At 40.1% G+C, this 27,483-nt stretch overlaps 1 protein-coding gene across 1 annotated transcript; it reads right to left on the reverse strand.

Annotated features, from left to right (window-relative positions):
* LOC132478385 (leucine-rich repeat-containing protein 37A-like) lies at positions 1–26,603 on the reverse strand. The gene is made up of 8 exons (XM_060081531.1): positions 26,523–26,603; positions 19,663–19,737; positions 10,506–10,624; positions 6,677–8,487; positions 6,167–6,271; positions 1,727–1,776; positions 296–350; positions 1–214 (listed from the first exon to the last, which is right to left on the reverse strand). The coding sequence occupies exons 1-8, from the start codon at positions 26,540–26,542 to the stop codon at positions 68–70; spliced, it is 2,382 nt and encodes a 793-aa protein (XP_059937514.1). The 5' UTR covers positions 26,543–26,603; the 3' UTR covers positions 1–67.
* Between the last annotated feature and the right edge of the window lie 880 nt (positions 26,604–27,483).

Raw genomic sequence — 27,483 nt, forward strand, 5'->3', positions numbered from 1 at the left:
AAAGGAACAATTATAGTTTTCATTACTTCCTCACTTTAGATGCGAATTTTAAATTGTCCCCTATCATTTACCCTGCATCCTTATAGAATATCTCATCTTCATCAGAAGACTCCCTGTCGTGCAGCTTTTGTGCCATGTTTTCCTTGTGTGTGGCTTTGAGAGGGCTATACACATCCCTAAGCCAAAGTGGCTGCCTTCTCCAGAAAAAGCCCTCCTAGAACACAGAAAGGGAAATATTAATTCTGCATCTCCCCTGCTTTCTCTGGCCACAGTACTTTACCCTCCTCAAATTTACCTGACTCTCACTTTCCTCTGAGCTTCTCTTACGCAGCAGAAATCGAAAGAAGCCCCTTGGAGGAAAACAAACACAGTTAGTGTTACATGTCATTTTTCATCTCTCTCACAATGTGTTATCTCTGGTCTTATTAGAACTAAATGGGTAGCTCAGTCCATAATCACAATGAGCAAAATCACCACAGACCCGGGATCTTGAAAATCATTCCATGCGTGCTGGCCTTCCAGAAGTTCTCTGTGTCTGTCCAAAATGGCCCCCCAGTGTCTCTGGGGAGACCTTTGCATGTGGCTTAGCATGGAGTATAGGCAGGATTCTCAGACCCGTTCACCTTTCTTGGCCCTTGGCCAAGTGCCCTCGTGCAGTGAAAACACTGCACAACGGCGCTGGGCAGAAACACGTTACTCTCTAGATGCGCTTCACACCTGTCCGCTTTGGACTTAGTCGCACATGCAGCATTTGCTGGGGGTGTGGGTGTGGGGAGAAGGTGCTTTTATTTTCCTGGCTGCTCTATCCTATAAGTTGAATCACACCAAGTAAGCACCTGAACCCAACGAGCAAAGTTATCTATAGCTCTCTGGCTTTCACACTGCAGGCTGTCACTGAGGTGTCAGTGAATTGTGAAATCAGTTTAAAGGCCATGACCAGCAGGAAAACACAAAATACTCTTTTTGAATACAAATAGAATAGAAAAAGATCAGAGTGCACAATAAGTTTGTTTCAGAAACTACTTATGTCCATATAGTATGTGTCTACCGAATTGTGACCTAAAACGTAGCTCACAGCCCAAGCACAGTGTGATCAGTAGAGTAGTCCTCGGTGGAAAGGGACCCTCTTCTTTTTGATAATCACTAGCAGTATGACCATGGGGCAAGATATTTTCCCTTTCTCTTTCTCCAGTTCCTTATTATAATAGGAAGAGGCAAACTACTGTCTAAAGTTTCTCCCGGTTAAAATTCTATGAGGTTTGGATAAAGGGAAGAGAGAGTAGAGGCCTGAAAAACAGGAGGATGAGAAGGGAAGTTTTCTTGCCACTTTCCAGAAGGGACTCGTATGTTCTACCTTTCGTCAGCTTTGAGTGAGGCCAGCCCCTACATCCCCAACCACATGGCCCTCCCTACCCCAGAGCCTCCTAGAAGGCCTCCGGCCTGGCCTGATGCCTAGGAACCAGGCATCAGGCCAGCAGGAACAGGTACAACCAAAACCTCTCCCTGTCCACCCTCTTTCCTTAAAGGACTAGTGAAAGCAGATGAATGTGTGCCAGTCCTGTTCTAACTCAGCTTGGGCTGGGGAGCTAATTGTGCTGATAAATAAACTAGGGTAAACCATTAGGGTAATTTAACATTCTTCCTGCCTTTGGTGAGGAAATTGAAATAGATGAGTTCTAAGTTCTCCTCTAGTTGTAAAATTCTGCTTTCAAAGACCAATATTTACCTTCTGCTTCTTTTTCTATCTTCCTCTTTTGCAATTCTATGAGAATAAATCTGTTTTGAAAGAAAACATGATCATGATTATCCATGACAACTATTTCCAAATCTTTATTCACTCCTTTTTGGTTTAAATCTTATCTACCCAGTGAGATGATTACTTTTTTAAAGAAAGGAATTCTACCCTGTTTAATAATCCTTTGACTCTTCCACAGTACCTAACTTAGAGTCTTGCATGCAGCTGGCGATATATTTTATTGACTGTTTTAGATAACGTTCAACAGATAATTCTTAATAAAAACCCTTAGAAGTAGGAAAAGAAAATAAAAGTATCTAGCAGAAACCTAAGCACTGTTTTAAAATCAAGAACAAGGGTAGGATGCCCAATCATTACTGCTACTATTGATCATTGTGGAGGAGGTCTGAATCAGTACGATAAGAAAAACGAAGTATTGTAAAGGAAGAGACAAACATATTTGCATATGAAATGAGGGACCTAAAAAGACCAAAAGAATCACCCGAAATTTTATTGGAAGTAACATGAGTAAGATGGCTCCATACAAAATCAAGAGATCAACATTATAAGCCTCAATAGCTTTCCCATATAACACAATAACTAACGAAAAAACAGAAGAAACATCCCATTTACTATATCAATAAAAATGCATAAAGTACCTAGGAATAAACTTCACCCAAAATTTGTAAGACCTATGTGATGAAAATATTAAAACTTTTCTGAAGGACATTAAGAAGAAGTACTTACATGGCATGAGATACCAACCTCCTAGAATGTTGTAAAGAGGTCAATTCTCCTCAAATTAACCTACAAATTCAATGCAATCCATTTATATCCAAAATAATTTTTAAATAAAACCTGGCCAGATGACATTTGGTAGAGAATATATGTAAGTATAATTATGAAATGTATGAAAAAGAAGGTCAAAGAGTAGGATCTTGCCCTACCAGATATAAAATATGTTATAGAACAAGTGGAATTAAGCAGTGTGATACTGGTACTGGTACAGGACAAGATAACTGGATCACAGAATAGAGTCCAGATGAAGATAGTATATTAGACCAGGGAAGAAAGAATAAACCATTCAGTGAAAGATTTGAAAACAATTAGATCTTCATGTAGGGGGAAAAAGTTAGATCCCCTACCTCAACCACACTAGAAAACAAATACAACAAATTCTAGACAGATTATAAAAGTACTTGAAGAAAATATTAGAGATGATTTTTACATCATGAGGTGACAAAGGACTGGCTAACAAAACCCACCCCACATTGAGTCATGAGGAGAGGACGAGAAGATATGGTGGCAAACTGTCAACATACCTCCTACTCTTCACAGCCCTTGCCCCCTTTTCCCCTGGACTGTTGTCTTCCTCTTGCTGACTTATAAAACTCTTGGGAGTTCCCTGGTGGTCCAGTGGTTAGGGCTTGGCGCTTTCACTGCTGTGGCCCGAGGTTCAGTCCCTGGTCAGGGAACTAAGATCCCGCAAGCTGCACAGCATGGCCAAACCCCGCCACCCCCAAACCATCAAACACACCAAAAACTCTTTATAGTAAAGAAGTACTAGCTTTCATTGAATTTCAGTGTTTCGACTTTTTCCAGTGTTTTTGTCCCTAGGGAGACAGAACAGTGGAGTAGGCAGCCCAGGCTTTGCAGTCGGGGGAAACTGGCTTCTGCTTTGGGTTTGGCCGCTGGGGCCTCACACTGATCTCCTTCATCTATGAGGGAGGGATAGTAATATCATCCTCACAGGACTGTGGGCGTTAAATCAGACAATATATGGAAAACTCTTCCTCCTACGCTTGGCATGACTCAGTGCTAAGCTGGTGTCACAGACAAGATGGTGGAACATATCAAAGGCTCTGCTTGTGGCATCAGGTTCTGAAGGCTCTTTCCCACCATAAGATTATAAAAATATTGCTTTTATTTTCTTCTAATACCTTTATGTGGTCTTTTTTCACCTTTAGGGAAATATGTTTATTTAAGATGAAAAATGGGGATCTGCTATTATTAAACCCCAAATAGTTAGGCAGCTATTCTATCACCATTTATTCATTTTCTTCCACTGATTGGAATATTAAAACATGACATTTCAAAAGTCTTAAGAACACATGGGTCTATTGCTGAACTCTATGCTACTTCAAATAAATATTCAGTTACATTATTCCTCACTGTGGAATTGATATAACGCCTCATCTCTCTTCCGTTGAACACCATCATTGTCTACCATAAGAAGAATGCTGCATGGCCCCTGTCCTCAAAAAGCTTATCATATAAATGGGAAGAAGAAATAACGGTTAGGACTCCTTGCTTTCACTACTAAGGGTACAGGTTCAATCACTACTTGGGGAACTAAGATCCCGCAGGCCAAAACAAAACAAATGCAAGGTTAAACTAAGTAGAAGTTAAAAACAATAAAAAGGTGAATTTCCAGAAATTCTAAAAAAGCAAAAGGCCATATGCCACCTGGAGATGTAGAGGGTACAGTCTGGGCAATAGCCAATGACTAGCAAGCTGACCCCATGCTAGTCCCCAGCCTCCTAGGCTCAGAAATCATACTCTTCCTCACCAAGAGAGAACTCACGTCTTCCTGTTGTGGCAGTCTCACTTGAGCAATATCACAGGATTGATCAAACATCAGAATGCCAAATTATTACTTGACAATGAGAAATACATCTGTTCTACACACAGGGCATCCGTGTCTACACAATCAGAGAATTACCTTCTGTAGAGACAGGCCTCCGTGGCACACTAAAGCACAATCACACAATCGAAGGCTACTTGGTGACAACAGAATTAGAAAAGGAATCAGCTGAGTCCAGAATTTAATGGGAAGGCCTGAGGTAGCTGGATCCATCCACATCCTCAACAGGCACAGCCTGGCTAGTGGGCCTGACTCTTCAGTTATGCTGCCTAAGGTGCCATCTCTACTCTTGGGCAATGTGAGGATGGGCACTGCCCATGTTGGTCTCTCCTCACCTTTTCTACGCTTTCACTACTGACCAACCCTCCTGCAGATAGACACATTTCTCTTTAGAAGTTAGTACATCATGTCAGGTTTGATTCAAGTGTGATAGGTCAGGAAGCCATTGGTCCTTACACATCTCTGCTCAGCTCCATGATGTGCTAACCTTGGTGTTTCTCTCTTGGGGGTCTGCCTTTTAAAAAACTGCTTACCACTTTTGTGAGTTCTGAGGGGACGGGACTGCTTTGCTATGGCCCCTAAGAAGTGGTGACAAACCTCACAAGACTAGGATCAGGAGGGCTGGAGTATTCAGGGAAGGCTTTATGAAGAAAGATATCTGAACTTGAGTTGGCTTTTCAGAGATTCATAGGGCTTCCACAGGCAAAGCAAAATAAAGGAATTTTAGATGGGCAAAGGCACAGACAAAAGTAGGAATGGGTATGGTGTAACTAATGTATAGTGAGGAGTTGCTTTGGCTGGAATGGAGGGCTGCCATTACAAGAGAAAAGGTAAATAAAGTAGTGTGGAGTGGTAGGGTAGAATCAAGACTGTCAGCTTATTAAAATCACTCTTTTAATGTTAGCAACTGCCTGTTGGGAAAAGTAATAAACCATTATGTAACTGAACAAAAGGTAAACAGGCTAGCTCGAGGAAAAGGCTACTCTAAATATGACATACTTTAGGGTAGCCTGCTGCAGGATTTTACTTGCAGTGTTTTAATGGAAAACTATCTGCACAATTCCTAATACACAGGAGAAGAAAGCTGCTAAGTAAACCTAAGGAATTGACGAGATCACACTTTTACCTTTTAGGCACGTCCTTTTAGCCCTCCCAGGGTGACGGATAGCTCCATGAGTATGGAGATCCTATATCTCTCATCACTTCAGCCAACAAGGAAAGAAATCAACAGTAGAATGAGAGTGACTGGTGAGTACATCAAATCAGCATAGTTTTTTGAGTTGAAGAAATTTTACTATCATGTCAACTCTGGCCTTCTTATAAACTTAACTTGTCAAAATAGTCCAATGGCTTGTTATCATGGATCCAATTCCATAGAGATCTCCTGGGAGTGGAGTTCCTTTAAAAATCCTGTGGGGACTTCCCTGGTGGCGCAATGGTTAAGAATCCGCCTGCCAGTGCAGGGGATGCGGGTTCGATCCCTGGTCTGGGAAGGTCCCACATGCTGCAGAGCAACTAAGTCCGTGCGCCACAACTCCTGAGCCCGCGTGCCTAGAGCCCGTACTCCACAACAAGAGAAGCCACCACAATGAGAAGCCCGTGCACCGCAATGAAGACCCAATGCAGCCAAAAAAAAAAAAAAAATCCTGGGAATATACTTTTCAGTAAAAGAACAAAGCGTATCTCAGTCCTCATGACTAAAGAGAAGAATCAAGTAGTAGTAGGTGGAAAGGTGGCTTTGATTCTCAGTTTCTGGGTACTGAATCTGAATTAATTATTGTCCTTACCTCAATGAGACAGAGAATTGTAACCAAAATCGTCACTATTACAGTTACAGATATTGCCAAGATGAGTTTGTTGTTATAGCCATATCCTGGAACTTCTTTTATGAGCTAAAAAAATAAATAACAATTTTTTAACAACAAGTACATGGAAGGGATGAAAGCTAACTATTCTTAAACCTATTCTAAACAACAGCTAACTATTCTTAAACTACTATAAAACCCAATCCTTTCAGGATAGTAGCTTCTATAAGAACAAGCCAAACTTAATGTTATTAATCTTATCATTAGCATTTTCTTCTACAATTTATCTTGTGTTATGTCCTTTTCTCGTCTACCCTAGGAACAGTGGCACATTCTCTAAATGAGCAAAGTGGGAGATCACTGTCTTAGGCAGTTTCATGGCTGAAGATGAGATACAGACTAGGAGCCCATGGTATTCCCACTTGGGCACGTTAATGGCATGTCCTAAACTGAGTAGAAGTCCAGGTCCCATGTGTCAGGGGTTATCCTCACCTCACTTGACTGCTGCTCTTTCTGCTCACTCTGAGCTTCTGTGCTCTCACCGATATAGTTGTCAGCTTTCCACTGGTCCGTATCCCATTCCGCTTTGGACACCTTTACTTCTTGCTGCTTGCTGAGAAGCTTCATTAGGAGGCCTGTTTTAGAGAGGAGGTTGGCACAGGCCCGCTGCATGTGGGGCTCCGAGCAGCCCATTTTCAAAGTCTGGATAACATGAGAAATGAGCCTTCGCACGTCATTGTTGGGGATGAGGGACCGTAGCTGCTGGTTTAGCTGAGCTTCAACTTGATCACCCGGGGATGTGAGCCCGGGGAAAGTGAAGCCTGTGGGCTTAGAGGATAATTCAGTGCCCGTGTTGTGGTGCTCCCATTGTGTTTCGTTGGTGTGTTGAACAGTTGGCATACTGTGGTCTGCAGCAACAATAGAATGTGCAGTGGAGACGTTCCTATGGGTAGTGTTTCCAGGGCCGGTTCCTCCTGGCAGAGTAGAGTTTCCTGTAGAAATAATTTCTTCAGAAACATTTTGTGCGGTATTGTTTTCTGAAGTAGTGTTTTCTGTAGAAGGGTCTGAAAGAGAAAATAATTCTGGAAAAGGATTTTCCTGAGAAGTCACTTCTCTTGAAGGTGAAACAGCCTCTCGTGGAGGGGAATTTATGAGACCCCTCACGACAGAGAACGGAGGGCTTGCAAGCATCATTCTATTGAGTGAACTTTTCTTTCTGAACTTTCGACTCCTTTTGACTTTGGGTTTTCTGTGGACCCGATGAGACTGAGTTTTATGGAAGATGTATTTTTTCCCAGAATGTGAGATTAGTTCAGGAGCCTTAATATTTCTAACTCTAGCCTTTGCATCTTCTAAAACACGAATAGTGTTGGATAAGTCTTTTGATTTGCTTTTAACCTCAGATGGGGATTTTGGAGGGATGGAGGCAGGAGGCCTGCCCTTGAAGTACTGTTTCAGGGAAGAGAAGCCTGCGGCCTTGTGTTCCTTTACGAATGAAGACTCTGCATTGGAGGACTTTCCCACCAGCTTCCTGGGCCTCTGCACCATGAGAAGCTGTTTCAGCTTTCTTGGGGATGGCCTCCTGAGCCTTCTTTCTTCGACAGTGTTCGCCACAGATGGCTGGGCATTCTGTTTCCTCCTGACGCTCTCATCTCCCACTGCTTTGAGGTGCATTTTCTGTATGCCCCTTGGGCCCTTGAGGACCCTGTTCACTCTCAACAGCTTTTCCTCTGTACTCTCAATCTTACCTAGGCTGTCTTTCTGTGGTTGGGCAGTTTCCAATTTCCTTTGAAAGATGTAGCGTTTAAACATGGCACTTAAAAGGTTGAAACACGTACGCATGGCAGGTTTTTCTTCCTTTTTAACCTCATCAATTTCTTCTTGAGTTTCTGCATCTAACAAATTTTCCAGAAAATGGAGTTTCCTCAATTTATTTTTATTAGTAGAATGGTTGCGTACAGGTTTAACAGAAGGGCTCCTTGTACTGTTTTTCAAAAGGCCCAGCGGCATATCTCCATCTTGTATATTTGAAAAAAGAAGTTGAATGAATGGTAATAATGTTGATTCCACATCTCCTAGATTTCCCTCTGAGATATATGGCAGTATGTAATTTAGTGCACTGATAATATCACTTTTATTATTAAAGTCCAGCTGCCCATTCATGAAGCCTGACAAGCTGACAGCACTTTTATCTGAGGACGTCCTCTCTGACTCAGTAGTCAGCTCGGTGCTGTTGTTCTTCTTCCGGGCTTGTAACACCTTCATCAACGATCCTTCTGCATTCCCTATAGATGTTTCTTTATCTGTCAAAAAAGAAGGGACTGTTTTTGATCATTGAAAACATGGGGCTTTTTGTCAGTCCACAGCCAAATAAATTAGGAATCAGTCAACGTTTGAGTGCCACTTAGGAGAAAACAAAACCCACACTTAAGCCTATGAGTGGCAGCAACAAGATGTGAAAAAGATCTCTCTTCAAAAAGTGGCTATCTACTCAGAAAATTCTGTAGCGTGAAATATAGTAACTATATTCAGGATTACTCCACTGGCTCCCAGGGGCCAGTACTCAAGAAAAGCCAAGGCTGGAAGACAAATATTCCCCTACCCAGCTGGACTCTCTGCAGATCTACTGTGACTTCTCACATTCATATACCCCATCCTGTCCTGCCTCAGAGGCACAGGAGTGTGAGGCTTCCTCTCTCCACCTCTTCAGTGTGCTTGTGTGCTTGCTGCTATCACAGATCTCCACGACAACAACCGCCGTTAACAGGTCGTCATCTGGACGTGTCCTTCTCCACCCACCCACCGAGTCCTTTGCTCAGTCCCTGCTTCCATATATCCCAGCCCTCATAACACAAGGCTCTATAAAGTAAAAAACACTATGGCCGCCCTGGCTCTTTGCAAAAATTTGGGCAGGGATCTGGGGTATAAGTTAAGAGATTTGCCAGATTGTATGCCCATGTGGAATGTTCAACAAATCAATGGAAGAATACCTGAGGTCCTAAAATGCAGAAGGGAAAAAGCAACTTCTGTCAGATGGCTACTTTGCTTTCATTTCATTTTACTTCTAATATTTCCAGCTCTACTTGGGGAACCATCCAAAGCTTCTGACTGTGTTAAGGTAATGTGTACCATTGTGTAGCTGGGCTTGTCTTCCAAAAGGATTAAAAGTATTTTTGGTGAGGGTCAAAGGAGGAGGTAAGGGTCATGAGAAAGGAGGAGCATAGGCTTGCAGAGAGCCCCAAACTGGGGACAGGAGATCGGGTCACTAGGGTCATAGCACTTAACACCTCTGACCTTGTTTTTCCTCACCTGTAAAAGGAAATTAAAAATGCCTTTTCTGCCCACTTCTGGCGGGAGAAGGGAGTAATATACTTAGTAAAAAAATTGATTGGGGGAGTTCCCTGGTGGTCTAGTGGTTACGACCCAGCACTTTCCCTGCTGTGGCCCGGGTTCAATCCCTGGTTGGGGAACTAAGATCCCACAAGCTGTGTGCCACGGACAGAAAAAAAAAATTGTGTTGAAAAATCGGCAATATTGTCTTTATATAAGTAGCAAAGTGTTATTATATATGATGTGCTCTAGATCACCGAAAGAGACCTGTATTCAAGCTACCTGGGCATGAAAGCACAGTTTGGAAGGCATCAAGTTAGTGCCAATAAATCTAATATATAGAAAAATAGTTGAAAGCCCCTGAGTGTTTTGTGGATAGAAAAGCTTGAGATTCAGAGCGAGTGCAGAGCTGGACAGTCTAAGAATAAACTAGCTCTCCCATCCATTAGAAGGGCTAGGTAGCAGCTTCTGGTTATGGAACCAGAAACTCTCAGGCTCCAAATAGGACATAAAACAGCATCACTTGTACTCTTTATAAAATTGCAGAAACAAACAAAATAAACAAAAATATATTTACACCTGTCCTGTAAGACAAAGGGTACTTGAGACCTAATGTATATAAAATCAGTTTATAAACTGTGATGCACTATGTGAATAAGTTCTCATTTGCAGAGGGCACAGCATAGGATACGTGGCCATTAATGCTAATTCCCTTCCCCCTTCCATTCCTTTCTCTTGTTCCTTTATGTATGCGGATCAGTTACATTATTAAGCTAACAATGTAACTGAGCTATTATTAGCTTAATAATGTAACCAAGAAATCTGATTTTTAGCAAGGGGGTAGTTCTTAGAAACTTAGGGAGCTGGAACTCTGAATGAATGTATTAAAATAATGTAATTACATCATTAGTTTTAAAATGTATCATCCTTGATTAAAAATAAAAAATTAAATTAAAAATTAAAAATGTATTATCCCGCAATGGAGACTCACCACAATGTGTGACGTCCCTCAGGCGTTCACTGTCACAACGCAGCTTGACGGTCTCACAGACAACCTCAATAGTATTTTTAAATTGGCAGAGGCCGCAGGCCATACGGCTGGGTAAGATCCTATAAATGGAAACACAGGCAATTAAATTCGTGGTAAAAGAGTTACCTGAGTAGGTAGAAGAGGTAGGCCAAGGCCACCACAGACCAGTGCAAAAAGGAGTTCTTGGGGCATATGGACTGGAGAACTGGATAGGGGCCGGTTGGCCAATTGCTGCCCTTGCCTGTTGGAAATAAATATAGAGGAGGAGAGAGGTGCCCAACAGAAGGATTAGGATGGCAGTAGGTATGATATGCCTAGAAAAAGGGAATAGGGACTAGAATTGGGTGACATTGATCTGTAGTTTAATTCAGAAGTATCTCCTTCCAACCCGAAAGCCTCACTTTGGGTTGAGAGTACACAGGAAGAAGGCAGACTTCTAAGAAGAGTCTGAATAAGACTGCACCTTCTGGAGTCCCTTTCTCAGTTCCTATTTGTGAGGAGTAATATATTAGAACTTATTCTAGTAATACAAAAGCATCGTGTGGTTAAACAATAACAGAGATCGCATTGGCGAAATCTGGACAAAAGGAACATTCCAAAGAATAACATTATCATTACAACAAGGTATAACATAGTTAATTTTTAAAAAAGCACGTGAGTTCAAAATGATACTCAAAATGAAAAGTGGGGGAGCTCTTCTTTATAGAATAATGTCAGCTAATAAATGCAAAAGGAACGATAGAATTAGGAAAGTGTCATTTTGCAACTATCAATGTAATAATCGATTCAGACAAGGATTATCATTGATGCACAGTTGGGTGAAGAGTTGTTTGAAAGTAGGATCTTCACTGATCCCAAAGTATCACCCCACATGTTATTCATCAATTACCAAGGGGAAAAATAACTTTACAATGGAGAGATATGGAAGATACCACGTTAATCAAGTGATCAAACTTAGTACTGGGCCACCTGAAGTGATGAAGTATGAAGAATACATCACCTCTATAGTATTCTTCGCCAAAATGTTTACTTTGAATCTAATGAGGAAACAGACAAATCCAGATTGTGGGGCAATTTACAAGACAACTGGCTTAGACTCTTCAAAAATGCCAATGTCGGGCTTCCCTGGTGGCGCAGTGGTTGAGAGTCCGCCTGCCAATGCAGGGGACACGGGTTTGTGCCCCGGTCCGGGAAGATCCCACATGCCGCGGAGCAGCTGGGCCCGTGAGCCATGGCCACTGAGCCTGCGCATCTGGAGCCTGTGCTCCGCAACAGGAGAGGCCACAACAGTGAGAGGCCCGCGTACCGCAAAAAAAAAAAAAAAAAAAAAAAAAAAAAGCCAATGTCATAAAAGACCCCCCCCCAAAAAAAAGGGAAATATTCTAGATTAAAGGAAAGAAAGACATGACATGCAATGCCTAATCTTTCATTGGACCCTGTATCAAAACAAAACAGACTTAAGGAATCTTTGGCTTCTGGCCAAGATGAAGTAAAAAGGACCATTTTAACCTCCCACCTAAAACAATGAAAAAATCAGACAGAACATATGAAACAACAGTTTTCAAGAAACTGGACCTCAGGCAATAAAGTTCAGTGATCCCCAGGAGATGGGAAATAAATGAAGTGATCCCTATAATTGCCCTAACTTACTTCTCTGAGAGAGTTTCCAGGTCATGGTACAGGGAAGAAAGTCCAGGCAGAGACTGGTGGACTCCCTGACTGAGGAAATGGAGCTGAGAGTCTGGGAAAACCAAGGTAACTAGAGTTCACAAAGCAGAGTATCAGAGAGAAAAGAAGTGCACAGACAAAGAACTCTGGAGATATGCAGAGGGATCTCCTGAGAATTCAACAAAGTATTGGTCAGTACATTTGTGTGAGGAGTTACTTGATGCCAGGAAAAGAGCCACATGAAAGGATTAATAAGAATAACTGGATATCACACAGGGTTGTAGGAATGGTACCTGTTCCTACAAGTCAGACTGGAAAACCTCATGATACTCTGAAAGGACTTGTCTCAGTAGTTGCAAATAATGAGCTCCGGACTAAAGGCTACTTGGACTCCTACCCAATGAATCTTAAAAGCTAGACCCAAAAGAAGAAAATTGGCACAAAAAATAATCAAGTTGCTCAAAACCAGCAATAAAGAGAAAAACTGTAAAGCAGCCAGAGGAAAAAACTATACACTACATACAGTGGAACGAAGATAACAACGACAGCAGAAGTCTTGTTGGAAACAATGTAAAGGAGAACTCAGTGGAATAACATCTTTAAAGTAGTGAATTGAATTCTATCAAGCTAGAACTCTAAACCCAGATCTGTCAAAACAAAAGCAAAATAAAGACTATCTCAGACATACAAAAGCTGAAAGAATTCATTACTAGTTGACTTTCACTATAAAAATGTTAAAAGAAGTTTTTTTTTTTTTTTTTTTTTTTTTTTTTTTGCGATACGTGGGCCTCTCACTGCTGTGGCCTCTCCCGTTGCGGAGCACAGGCTCCGGACGCACAGGCTCAGTGGCCATGGCTCACGGGCCCAGCCGCTCCGTGGCATGTGGGATCTTCCCGGACCGGGGCACGAACCCGTGTCCCCTGCGTCGGCAGGCGGACTCTCAACCACTGCGCCACCAGGGAAGCCCAAAAGAAGTATTTTTAAGCAGAAGGAAAATAACACCAGATTGGAATATGGATCTACTCGAAAGATTAAGAATACTGGAATTGGGACTTCCCTGGTGGATCAGTGGTTAAGAGTCTGCCTGCCAATGCAGGGGACACGGGTTTGATCCCTGTCCGGGAAGATCCCACATGCCACGGAGCAACTAAGCCCGTACGCCACAACTACTGAGCCTACACTCTAGAGCCTGTGTGCCACAACTACTGAAGCCACGAAACGAGAGCCTGTGCTCTGCAACAAGAGAAGCCATCCAATGAGAAGCCAGTGCACCGTAATGAAGAGTAGCCCCTGCTCGCCGCAACTAGAGAAAGCCCAGGCGAAGCAACAAAGACCCAATGCAGAAAAAAAATACTTAAAAAAAAATTTTAAAGGACTTTAGTCATTCAATATATGTCTCTGGGGCTTCCCTGGTGGCGCAGTGGTTGAAAGTCCGCCTGCCGATGCAGGGGAAACGGGTTCGTGCCCCGGTCCAGGAAGATCCCACATGCCGCGGAGCGGCTGGGCCCGTGAGCCATGGCCGCTGGGCCTGTGCATCCGGAGCCTGTGCTCCGCAACGGGAGAGGCCACAACAGTGAGAGGCCCACATACCGCAAAAAAAAAAAAAAATATATATATATATATATATATATATATATATATATATATATATATATATGTCTCTGACCACAATGGAATTAAATTAGAAATGAACAAATCCGAAAAATCTCCAAATATTTGGAAACTAAACAACACACTTCTGAGTAACATTGTGGTCAAAGAAGAAATCAAAAGGGAAATCAGAAACTATTTTGAACTCACTGAAACTGAAAACATAGTATGTCAACATGTGGGATATTGCTAACACTGTACTCAGCTTCCTCAACTTCCACCTTAAACTGGAAAAACGAAAGCAAATTAATCACAGAGTAAGAGAAGAAAGAACACAATAAAGATCAAAGTAGAAATAAATAAAATGGAAAACAGAAAAACACTATAGATATTAAAAGGATAATAAGAGAATATTACAAAATACATTATAGCAACAAATTCAAGATGAAATGGACAAATTCCTTGAAAGATATGCACTACTAAAGTTTATTCAAGAATAAAGATATTAAAGAAATTGGATGTGCAGTTAAAAACCTTCCAACAAAGAAAGCTTCAAGTCCAGGTGGCTTAACTGATAAATTCTACCGAACATTTAAGGAATAAAACAATGCCAATTCTACACAAACTCTACCAGAAAGTTGAAGAAAAGGGAATGCTTCCCAACTCATTTATAAGGCCAACTTTCACCGTATCAAGATTAGACAATGACATTTCAAGAAAACTATAGACCAATATCTCTCATGAAAACAGAGGCAAAAATTCTTAACAAAATTTTAGCATTTCAAATCCAATAATATATAAAAAGATGATACATCATGACCAAGTGGGGTCTATCTCAAGAATGAAAGGTTGGTTTAATATTTGAAAATCAATTTACCCAACTTAGTACACTAAAAAAGAAAAAGCAGGACATCTCTGGTGGGACAGTGGTTAAGAATCCACCTGCCAGTGCAGGGGACATGGGTTTGAGCCCTGGTCCGGGAAGATCCCACATGCCACGGAGCAACTAAGCCCGTGCACCACAACTACTGAGCCTGCACTCTAGAGCCCGTGAGCCACAACTACTGGGCCCGTGTGCCACAACTACTGAAGCCCATGCACCTACAGTCCGTGCTCTGCAACAAGAGAAGCCACCGAAATGAGAAGCCTGCATACTGCAACGAAGAGTAGTCCCTGCTCGCCACAACTAGAGAAAGACTGCGTGCAGCAATGAAGACCCAACGCAGCCAAAAATAAACAAACAAATAAAGAAAAGAAGAGAAAAATCACATAATCATTGCAATAGATGCAGGAAAAGAATGAAAGAATCTAACATCCATTCCTGATTAAAGAAAAAAACAGCCCTCAGTAGACTAGGAATGGAAGGAGACACTTCCTCAACTTGATAAATGACTTCTACAAAAAACCTAATATCATATTTAATGGTGAAGGACAAAGTACTTTCTCTCCAGGATCAGGACAAAGGCAAGGATGTCTGCTCTCATTACTTCTATTTGACATTGCACTGAAGGTTCTAGCCAGTGCAATAGGGCAACAAAAAGAAAAGAGATATTCAGAATGGAAAGGAAGAAGCAAAACTATCTTTATTTGCAGATAACATGATTATGTAGAAAACCTGATAGAATCTACAAAAATGCTACTGGAACTAATAAATGAGTTTATCAGCTTTGCACAGTACAAGATCAACATACAAAAAGATTAATTTATCTCAACAAACAATCAGAGATCAAAGTTTTAAAATACTACTTATAATAGAATCAAACATATAAAATACTTAGAATAAATCTGACAAAAGATGTAAAAGACTTGCACACTGAAAACTGTAAAATATTGCTGGGGGAAATTAAGGAAGACCTAAATAAATGGAGAGATATAATGTATTCATGGTTCAGAAGATTCAATATTGTTAAGACATCAATTCTCCCCAAATTGAGTTATAGATCAAAATCCCAGTAGGCGGGCTTCCCTGGTGGCGCAGTGGTTGACAGCCCGCCTGCCGATGCAGGGGACACGGGTTCGTGCCCCGGTCCGGGAAGATCCCACATGCCGCGGAGCAGCTGGGCCCGTGAGCCATGGCCGCTGAGCCTGCGCGTCCGGAGCCTGTGCGCCGCAATGGGAGAGGGCACAACAGTGAGAGGCCCGGGTACTGCAAAAAAAAAAAAAAAAAAAAAAAAAAAATCCCAGTAGGCTTTTCTATAGAAATTGACAAGCTAATTCTAAAACTCATATGGAAATAAAATTTAGAATAACTAAAACAACTTTGAAAAAGAACAAATTTGAAGAACTAACAGTAACCAATTTCGAGGCTTGTGAAGCTACACTTTCAAGACATTGTGATAGTAGTGTAAAGATAGACAAAAAGATCAAAGGAACAGAATAGAAAGTTCAGAAGTAGGGAGATGTGGACAACTGACTTTCAGGTTCAAAGGCATTTAAGTGGAGAAACGATAGTCTTTTCAACAAATGATGCTGGAACAATTGAATATCCAGGTGCAAAAAAAAAAAAATGAACTTCCATCCAAACCATATACAGAAATGAACGTAAATTGGTTCAAAGATCTAAATGTAAGACATAAAACTATAAAACTTCTAGAACAAAAGAGGTGAAAATTTTTATGACCTTGAGTTAGGCAAGATTTCTTAGATACAACACCAAAAGCATAATCCATAAAAAGAAAAAATAGATAAATTAGACACCATCAAAATTAAGAATTTCTGCACTGCAAAAGACACTCCTGAGAGAATGAAAAGATGAGTCACAGAATGGGAGAAAATACATAGCAACTTACATATTGGATAAAGGACTAATTTCCAGAATAAATAAAGAACTCTCAAAACTTCAGAAAAATATAGATAAAAGATTCAAAGATATACAGATGGAAAATAAGCATATGAAAAGATGTTTGACATGATTAATCATTAGGGATGCTACAGTGAGATACAACTACACACCTATTAAACTATCTAAAATTAAAAATACTGAGCATAGCAAGTGTTGGCCACAACGTGAAGAAGATGCAACTCTCATACACTGCTGGTAGAGATGTAAAATGATCAAACCACTGTGGAAAATAGGTATTTTTTAAAAACTTAAACATACACTTAGCAATGATGCAGCCATTCTACTTGCAGTTATTTACCCAAAAGAAATGGAAGTATACATCCATACAAAGACTTGTACACAAATATTCATAGCAACTTTACCTGTAATAGACAAAGACTGAAACAACTCAAATGTCCATCAATGGTGAATAGATAAATGGTGGTACATCCATATAATGGAATACTATTCAGCAATAAACAGAAATGAATTACTGATATATACAACAATATGGATGAAGATTAAAATAATCATGCTGAGTTAGAAGCTAGTTAGAAAAAAGTATACACTGTATGATTCCATTTACATAAAATTCTAGAAAATGCAAACAGAAAGCAGATCAACGGTTGCATGGTGATTGGGAAGGGCAAGGAACAATGGGAAGGAAGAGACAAAGAGACATTAAGAAACCTTCTGAGGTGATGGACATTTTGGTTTTGGTGATGTCTTCATGGTGTGTATGTATGTGTGTGTGTGAACACAGATTACTGTATGTCAATTATACCTCAAAAAGCTGTTAAAAGAAATGATATTATATGAGAGAGACAATTGGGGAAATTTGAATAGCAACTCTTTATTAGGTAATATTATTGTGTAGGAATTTAATTTCTTCAATACTGTGTTTTAACAGTATTGCAGTTACATAGGGAAATAATTTTTAATATCCAGAGAGGAGGGCATCTAGCTGACAAGAGAGGGATCACAATTGTGGCAGATGCTGTGGGAGGCTGAGGAAGATGAGGCTAGAGCAGTGACCAATGTGTGATGGCGTAGTGAAGACAGTCATTTGTCAGCTGACCTGACAAAGATGCTTGGAACAGACTGCTAAATGCAGGGCCCTTTCCGCACACTAATCTCATGCAATCCCCTCAACTAGCCTTGGCATAACAGAAAGTTTCTATTAGCTTGCCATATTGGAGGGGGGATGGCACAATTTAAGGTGTAGTAAGTTGTGTAATAAACTGTCACAATAGGGTCCTACAGAAATAGATTTTTAAACTGCAAAAAAATGAAACTTGACCCTTCCCTCACAACATATATGAAAATTAACTCAAAATTAATCATAGACCTAAATGTAACTATACAACTTCTGGAAGAAAACATAGGAGAAAATCTTTGTGATTTTGGGTTAGACAATGGGGTCTCAGACAAAGATTTCTTAGATAAGACACAAAAAAGCACAAACCATCTAAGAAAAATTGCTAAGGGGCTTCCCTGGTGGTTAAGACTCCAAGTTCCCAATGCAGGGGGCCTGGGTTCGATCCCTGGTCAGGGAACTAGATCCCACATGCATGCTGCAACTAAGAGTTCGCATGCCACAACTAAGAAGCCCATGAGCCGCAACTAAGGAGCCCATCTGCCGCAACTAAGACCCAGCACAACCAAATAAATAAATTAAATAAATATGAAAAAAAAAGAAAAATTGCTAAATTAGAGTTCATCAAAAATTTAAAACTTCTAGTCTTCAGAGACACTTTAATACAATGAAAATAAGCCACAATCTGGGAGAAGATATTTACTAAACACATATCTGAGAGAAAGGACTTTTTCCATTGCTTTTTATATAAAGCACTCTTAAAACTCAATATAAATATCCAATTAAAAAATGGATTTGAGGGCCTCCCTGGTGGCGCAAGTGGTTGAGAGTCTGCCTGCCGATGCAGGGGATACGGGTTCGTGCCCCGGTCTGGGAGGATCCCATATGCCGCGGAACGGCTGGGCCCGTGAGCCATGGCCGCTGGGCCTGCGCGTCCGGAGCCTGCGCGTCCGGAGCCTGTGCTCCGCAACGGGGGAGGCCACAACAGTGAGAGGCCCGCATACCGCAAAAAAAAAAAAAAAAAAAAAAAAAAAAATGGATTTGAACAGACACTTCATTTAAAAAGATATTTGCACATGAATAGACACTCAACATCATCAGCTATTACAGAAATGCAAAATGTGGCAAAAACCACGAGATGCAACTACACACCTACTTGAAAGGCTAAAATTTTTTTAAAAACAAATATAAGGATCAGGTGACGATGTGGAGCAACTGCAACTCTCATAGACTGCTAGTGGGAAAGCAAAATGGCACAGGCACTTTAGAAAACAGTTTAGCAGTTTCTTAAAAAGTTAAATATGCACTTAGCATATGATGAAGCAATCCCACCCTTAGGTATTTTACCCCAAAGAAATGAAAACATATGCTCGCACAAAACATGTTCACACACACATGTGAGTGTTTTCAGAGGCTTTGTTCATAAATCCAAAAAACGGGAAACAACTCAAATGTTCATCAAATGATGAATGCGTAAACAAACTGTGTATCCACACAACTAGAATACTACTCAGCAATAAATAGGAATGAACTACTGACAGGTGCAACAAAACAGATGAATCTCCAAAGAGACTGGCTAAGTGAAAGAAGCCAAAAACAAAAGGCTACATACCACATGATTCCATTTATAAGATATTCTGGAAAAGGCAACATTATACGGAAAAAAATCAGATTGGTGGTTGCCAGGGGCTGGTAGTGGGAGGAGGATGGATTGACTACAGAGGAACAGGAGGGGTCTTTTGGGAGTGCAGAAGTTTTCTTTACCTCAAATGTCGCGGCGGCTACAGAACTATACGTTTGTCAAAACACATCACACTGTATATTTAAAAATAGTGAATTCTGTTAAATGAAAATTATACATAAATAAACCTGACTTAAGAAAATAATAAAACAAATCTAAAAAAACAATGGAATGAAAACAAATGTAAGAAAAATCAACTTACAGTTTTTCCAATACAAGGGTCATCATGAGGATGCTTTCAATTGTTGCAAGTGACACTTGTGTTGTTCCCATGTCTCTGAAGGAGAAGCCCAAACATGCATGATATAAAACCCAAAGACAAAAATTCTAAACTTAAAAAGATACTTAACATGTGATTACTTCAATTCTGGCTTCTTACTTGTCATAGATGATAATTCCAAAGGGCTCTTATTGAAATTTAAATTTGCATCATCAAATTAATGACCTTGGTGCTGAGCAGTACAATCATTTTTTATTATCCTAACTTCTCATTTTAATTGCATCTACGTCTTTTGATCACTCTTTTTAAAAAAAATAATGTACCCCTTATTCCTTTTTGCTTTCTGGGATAAATAATATTCCTACATGCATCTACATGTTCCATAACTATATGTGTTCTTCAACACTGTTCTCATCCTCTGCTGGCTCTCTTACCCATATATATTCTTTCTTAATCCTTTTCTTTGCCAATAACTCTTATTTTCAATAACCCAGTTAAAATCTAAATTATGACTTTTTAGCCAAAGTACTCAATCTTTTTTTTTTGCGGTATGCGGGCCTCTCACTGTTGTGGCCTCCCCCGTTGCGGAGCACAGGCTCCGGACGCGCAGGCTCCGGACGCGCAGGCTCAGCGGCCATGGCTCACGGGCCCAGCCGCTCCGCGGCATATGGGATCCTCCCAGACCGGGGCACGAACCCGTATCCCCTGCATCGGCAGGCGGACTCTCAACCACTTGCGCCACCAGGGAGGCCCAGTACTCAATCTTTGATGAAAGTAAAAAAGGGCAGAAATTAACTCATGAGCCATGAAACTGTTGCAATACTCACAAATATTTTAATGCTGGCAATTTAAAAAGATAAGAATCTTCAACCGTTGTCAAAGGATTACGATTGAGAATTCTGAAAAATGGAATGGAATTAAAATTATCTGCATTTTCAATTACTTCCATGAAAGCTTATATTCATTTTTTTTTGGTATGGAACTTGAAGGTTAAAAAAAAATCATTTTCTGTCTTTACCTATAAATCACCCTTAGAATCTGTAAAACTCTTTCATTGGGAACTACCCAGGTCTCTAGATGATAAAGTGGAGAAGAGAAACAAACAAACAAACAAAAAAAACAGAAAAAAAAAGTGGCTAGCAAAGAAAAAATATGCCAAAGGACTTTTCAGGTTAAAAACCCTAGAAGTGCCTATGCTGGTAGGAAGCCCTTGCTCTGTAAAAAAGTACTATTTCTAGTGTCCTCCATAATTCAAGGTGTTTTTCTTTCATCTCTACAAATTTTTTAAAATTTCATGATTTAAACTACCCAGTTAAAGACAAAAATAGGGCTAATTCCTTTGTTCTGGAGCCAAAGAAGAAGAGATAAATCCAAGAGGAACTGGTGAAAGCCATACTCCCATCACACACTCCCATGTGTATTCTTGTATCATAACCTTTGTTACTGTCATCACCTGTTTACTTGTCAGTCTCCTAGATTGTCAGCAACTTGAGAGCAGGGACCACACTTTATTGTCATTATTATTCCTGTGCCTGACACAGTGCTTAATATTTACTAGGTATTTAATAAATGTTTGCTGAATAAATAAATAACATTTTGTTTATATATCAATAAAATAAACAAATTAATTTTGGGGAACAAAATTTTATTCCAAAATGCCGGAATAGATTTTCTTCTTAGTTCTTTCTTTCTTTTTTTTTTCTTAGTTCTTTAAAACAAATAAGGGGGGAAAAAAACCCAAAAGAAACAGGAAGAAAGAAAAGAATATCTGACTTTAGGTTAACTCTACTCAAGAATTATTAGCATATTTTTGCAGAATATTGAAAGATAATTATCAAAACTAATATCTTTTGGGTTGCCAGGCATCTGTGATCAGCATTTAACATTTAATCCTCACAGTAACCTTATGTGATAGATATATTACCCTATTGTACAAATGAGGAAACTGAGGCACAGAGAAGTTACATAACTTGTCCTAAGTCATTAAGCTAGCAAGAAGCAGAGCTGGAATTTGAACTCAGTTCTGACACTAAAGCCTGTGTTTAACCTGAATGAAAAAAAAAGGGGGGGGGGTTTAAAACATCTGTTACTTTAACCTTAATTTTGAGAGCACTAAATATAGAAATACCTTTTCAAAATTCATCTACCCATCTGGGAAAGCCTCTATGAGAATTATATTTTCTCTTTTTATTTATTTTTTCCTTGATCATCTCCCATGATAAATATTTAATTAGCCTATGGTCATTGAGACTTTAGAGATTTTAAAAAAATATTGCAGGAAAATCAGTAAAAATGATGGAGGAAGGACATCTGAAAATTCATCCCTCCATAGAAGCAACAATAACAATAACAACAACAACAAAACTGGCAAAAATGGTCAGAATCAACTTTTTCTGAACTCTGGAAATTTAACCAACAGGCTTGCAGCAAATTGGGGAGTAATTTATTCAAGGAAAACAACTTAATTTCTGTAAGAACAATGAGATCTGTGTTGCTTTAACTTGTCCTTGACCTTGGCTCTCCATGCCAGTGGTAGTCTTGAAAAACAGCCCACATGCCTGGTACCAGAAGGAGCAGCATGGACTGGGAGGTCCTTCAAAGCCTCATGCCCAAAAAACTGTCATTGTTTTACATGTCTGGTGGTCCCCTGGAAGACCTCACTTGAAAGGCTTGCCTTTGACCTGACTGAGAGCTGTCTAGTGAGCAAAGTCTCTCTGCAGGTGGCATTTCTGGAAAATATTTTCAAGCAAATATTTTAACATGGTGGTTGCATGAGGCAATGGATAACAGTTTGGGGCAAAAAACAGCCCAACCAAAAGGCTTAAAAAGAAAAGCCGAGGAATGAGATGTCCACAGAGACTTTGAAATGTTCCAATGTATTCCTGGGAAACTGGAAGACCACAAGACATATTCCTGGGAATCTAGGAAAATAACTGTTAGCATTAATAAGTGAGTTCAGCAAGGTTGTTGGATATAAGATCAATATTATTTCTACACACGAGCAATGAATAATCCAAAAATGAAATTAAGAAAACAATTCCATGTGTAACAGCATCAAAACAAATAAAATACTTAGGGAAAAATTTAACCAAGTAAGTGCAAGATTCACACTGAAAAGTACAAAACTGTTGAAAGAAATTGAAGAAGATCTAAATAAATATAAAGACATGCTGGATTCATGGACGGGAAGATAATCTTATTAAAATTTCACTACTTCCCAAATCGACCTATGGTTCCATTGCAATTCCTATCAAAATCCCAGCTGACTTCTTTCCAGAAATTGCCAAGCTAATTCTAAAATTCATATGGCAATTCAAGGAAACAGAATAACCAAAACAATGTTGGTAAAGAACAAAGTGGGAGGACTCGCACATCCTGGTTTCAAAACTCAGTTCAAAGCTACTGCAATCACAGTGTGGTACTGGAATAAGAACAGACATGTAAATCAATGGAACAGAATTGACAGTATAGAAATAAACCCTCATATTTATGGTCTTTTGATTTTCAACAAGGGTGCCAAAACAATTCAATGTGGAAAGAACGGTCTTTTCAAATGATGCTGGGACAACTGTACATCCACACACAAAATAATGAAGCTGGACTCCTACACTTCACACCATATATGAAAATTCACTCCAAATGGATCAAATATCCAAATGTAAGAGCTAAGGCTATAAAACTCTTAGAAGAATACACAGGAGTAAATCTTTATGACCTTGCATTAGACAACAGTTTCTGAGATATGATACCAGAAGCACAAACAACGAAAGGAAAAACAGATGAATGGGATTATATAAAAATTAAAAAGTTAGTGCTTCAAAGGACACTATCAAGAAAGTGAAAAAAACATATAGAATGGGAGAAAATACTACAGGTGGGAAGAATAAGATGCAGTTGGGAGAAGAAAAGAATTGTAGTTGCTAGGTGTGACAATCTCAAAATTTTGAACTATTACAAATAAAACAGCCACGCTGAATCACCCCAAAGGGCAGATCCAAGTTATTTTTGTTTTTAGCGCTTATGCCTTTCTAAATCTGAGAACCTGCCAGGACTCTGGTACATAGCAAAAATTGATGACAGCACCCTGAAGTGTGTAAGCTTCTGTGTGTACATAGCTATGTAAAGGAAACCAATGCTAGTTGACTGGGGGAGCATTAGGGCGGCTCTGTGACCGCAGCTCAATTTGCCTTCATAGTGTGGCCACACCTCCCTCATTGATATTCTCAACAATGGGGTAAATAATTCAATAGGGATAAGGCTTTGACTTTCCTCTTATTCTCTCTTAGTGCTTATGTTCTTGGTACAATATTGATGTACCACAGACAAGCCAGCATGTGAATGTGCTCTGTCTGGGTAAGTTATATAGCCTTTCTACATTGTAGAGTCCTTCAGTTTCTAAAATCATGGAGCTTGTATTGTTAGAACCAGTGAAGTGACTAAAAGAATTTTTTAAAATAAGCCATCAGTCTGGACCTGCATAGGTGAATGAAGGAGAAACATTTTAAAGTCAGAAAAAAAAGTATACTTAACATTTAGGATTATCAACCACTGTTGGTTTTCCATAATATATTTCATTCCTGATTTTTATCTGAAAGAGATATGATTACTACCACCATTCAAAAAGTGGGACTTTACTAATTAATAAGCTCTTGGCTCATCTTTGAGGTAGATTTCGGCTTTAAAATAGACTACCACACTGCTAACAACTTCACCTGATGTTTGCCAATAACATAGAGGCTTCATTCAAGAAACCTACTGACATAATTACCTGAAACCCGGTGACGAATCAAGGTTTTGTGGGGCCTGAACCTCATCTACTTTGGGAAATCCTATCTAATAAAAACATGCAACGTTATGAATACAAAAATCGCTAGGACCCCTCTCAAAACCTTGGAAGGGACCTATGCAAGTGAGGAGCCCTGAAGCCTAAGCTTCATTGAATTCATGATAAATCCACCGCAGCTGGGGCCGTTTTCCAAACTTACTTAATGCAGGCAACTTATAAACACCCCAGTAATATGTCATTATAGGTAGTAAAATGACTTAACTCGAGGGTGGCATCTTCCCTTGGTGGCTTGCCTTTAGAAAGAGATGCAATAAAGTTTATATCTCACCATGCCAAATGTTTCCTGAAGCAAATTAGCTTTGTCTATTAGAAAGACTTAGCCCAAAACAAAGACTTACTATACTGTGACAACCTTTTGAAAGTAACTGTGAATGAGTTTTAGGAGTACAGTACTAATTTATTTCCAACACCAGATAGTTCTGATTCTTTCACTACCTTTTTCTGTCATTTAAGAGGAACACAAATTCCAAAGGAACAAGTTGGTGCCTCTTCCATTACAAATCTTTTCTAACCTACCACCCATTTTCTACTTCATCACCCCCCTCCCTCACCTTGTTACCCTGCTGCATAGATGCTAGAATGGCTCTCATATATGTTTTCCCATCAACATCCATCTTTCTCCTTCCAGTATGAAAGCTTATGGGGACAAAGTCCTTGCCCTATGCGTCTTTGTATCCCCAGCACTTAGTACAATGCTGACACACAGGGGGCATGGCACTCAGTGAATGTTTTTTGAATGAATTCATTAATTTTAAAACTGTGATTTATTTATTTATGTATGTATTTATTTCCACAATGTATTTTCCTGTGTTGCCTACATAACTATAGTGAAACTCTGATTCTTATAAGGAACTCTTGGTGTTATAGGTTTAGGAAAGGTGGTGAGTTTAAGACGTTGTACTGACGCTACTGAAACCTCCTGGTGAAGGGACCTCACGAGCCTGCTCTCCGGTGTGCTGGCAAAAGAAAAACCGACCCTTGGTGCTCTCTCCCTAAGGTAGGCGTCAGCAAACTAACAAGGGAAAGGAAGGAGGCCGCTAAAGACAGGCATCTGCAGGAATTGCTAATCCAGCTCCAGACACAGCCTCAACACCTTCATTAACCCAAAATGTGTGAACTGTGTGAAACTGGATTTCTGAACCACAAGACAGGTACCAAAGCCAGGTGTAGAAGAGCTCTTTACCTTGAGTCTAAAATCGCCTTCGGGCCACTGAACGTACCCACTATCATTTCCTTGTGTCATGAGAAATCAGAGAAGTTTTGAGCTGAAGGGGTGTAAAACCCACACTTCTTATTGAAGAGTAGTCAGCAAAGAAAATATATTGAATTAGGCCACAGCAATGCATTTTCTTTATATTTTTCACACTACAGCTGAACACAAACAACACCTTTTTCCATGCCTCAAAGGTTCCTATTGGCCACAGATAATTCACTTCAGAAATATATGCTTTTTTGAAAAATAATGTTCTGGGTGGCTGGGGAGAGCCCTGTGGTGGGTGTTCAGGAATTCTTTCTGCTTTACCATTTAAAAGAGCTAATGATGGTTGGGGAAGCACCCACACCCACTGAACCACACCCTGCTAAACTTAGTTCTCTGCAGCTCTGTGTTGCATACATTTTAAGCAGTTAGGAACTTTGCACATGAAAAGGAATCAAAGTGAAATTCAAAAGTGGAAGTTCCTGGACCATTCTCATATTGGAGAGGCATCAGTGGGATTCCATGACAATGCTAATCTGAGTGTTTTTGTTTGGTGCCTTTAATTGACCATGCCAAAGATCAGTACTATGGAAAGCAGAGCCTTTCATATATATGAGTTAAACAAGTCTCTTGGCCTCTTTGTACCTTAGTTTCCTCATTTGAAAAAAAATAATAAATGGCTCTCAAGACATACTTTCCAGAATTCATACTGGGCTTACTTACACCCAGCTAACCAATAACTGCATGATTGTTTTTACACACAGTTGTTTACATGTATTCATCTTCTATTTCACTTACAACTTGTGTAAAAACTGCATTCCATGCCAGGCCTGAAACGTTCCAAAGCTCAGTTCTGTGAGTAAATTGCAACCAAGATTTCTACAAAAAAAGACATGAGCAAAAGAATTAGAAAAATAGATATTCTTTCAGAACATTTATCCATTGGCAATAATTCTAATTTATATATGATGAAACGTAACATCACTACTCCCTCCATACACTAAAGAAATCTCACTGTGGGAGATATTATGATTTATACTTTCATGATTATATATGTGGTGCATTAGATACAAAATACTAAATGCTCATTAAATACTTGTGTTAAGTGATCTTTATTTCTCTAGCTAGGCAGCACTATTGACAGTTTGGGCTGGATAATTCTTTGCTGTGGGAGGCTCCCCTGTACACTGTTGGATGTTTAGTAGCATCTCTGGTCTCTGTCCACTAGATGCCAGTAGCATATACCGTTCTGACAAGCAAAACTGTCGCCAGACACTACCAAATGTCACCTGTGTGCAAAATCACCCTGGTTGAGAACCACTGCTCTTGATCCTGGGGGATGTTGGATGCTCAGCATGATCCTGCTCTGCGCTGGAACTGTCGCCTCGGGATACAATGGAGACTGAGCTACAACTTCCTTAAGGAGCTCTGGAGGCTGAGGTGGGGTCTTCTGCTGGACTGGAGAAGGTTCAACCTCTTTAGTGACCTGTGGATTTATGGGAAGTGCCAGAGCCAGAGATTTAACAGTGACATTGTACAAGTGTGACTGCTGAGCTTCATTTACCCCATGATGAACACATGGTCAAACTACAACCTCCTTAAGTGTCTCCAAAGGCCGGGCGAGGGCGTCCTGAGGACTTGAAGTTTCTAGTTCCTCAGGGGCCTCTGAAGGCTGAGATGGAGCCTCCTGCGGAAGTGGAGGTGGTTCTACCACTTCAGTGGGCTCTGGATGCTGAGCCTGGGCCTCTGCCTGGGGTGA

The sequence above is a fragment of the Mesoplodon densirostris genome, chromosome 18 (genome assembly GCF_025265405.1).
Source record: "Mesoplodon densirostris isolate mMesDen1 chromosome 18, mMesDen1 primary haplotype, whole genome shotgun sequence".
NCBI classification, from domain to species: Eukaryota; Metazoa; Chordata; class Mammalia; order Artiodactyla; family Ziphiidae; genus Mesoplodon; species Mesoplodon densirostris.

Coding starts and splice junctions, on each gene's coding strand:
- LOC132478385 (XM_060081531.1), bottom strand. CDS start 26,542: ATGCAGTTTTTACACAAGTT. Junction 6,272..6,676: donor AAGAGCAGCAGTCAAGTGAG/GTGAGGATAACC, acceptor TTATTTTTTTAG/CTCATAAAAGAAGTTCCAGG. Junction 351..1,726: donor GATAGAAAAAGAAGCAGAAG/GTAAATATTGGT, acceptor TTTTCCTCCAAG/GGGCTTCTTTCGATTTCTGC.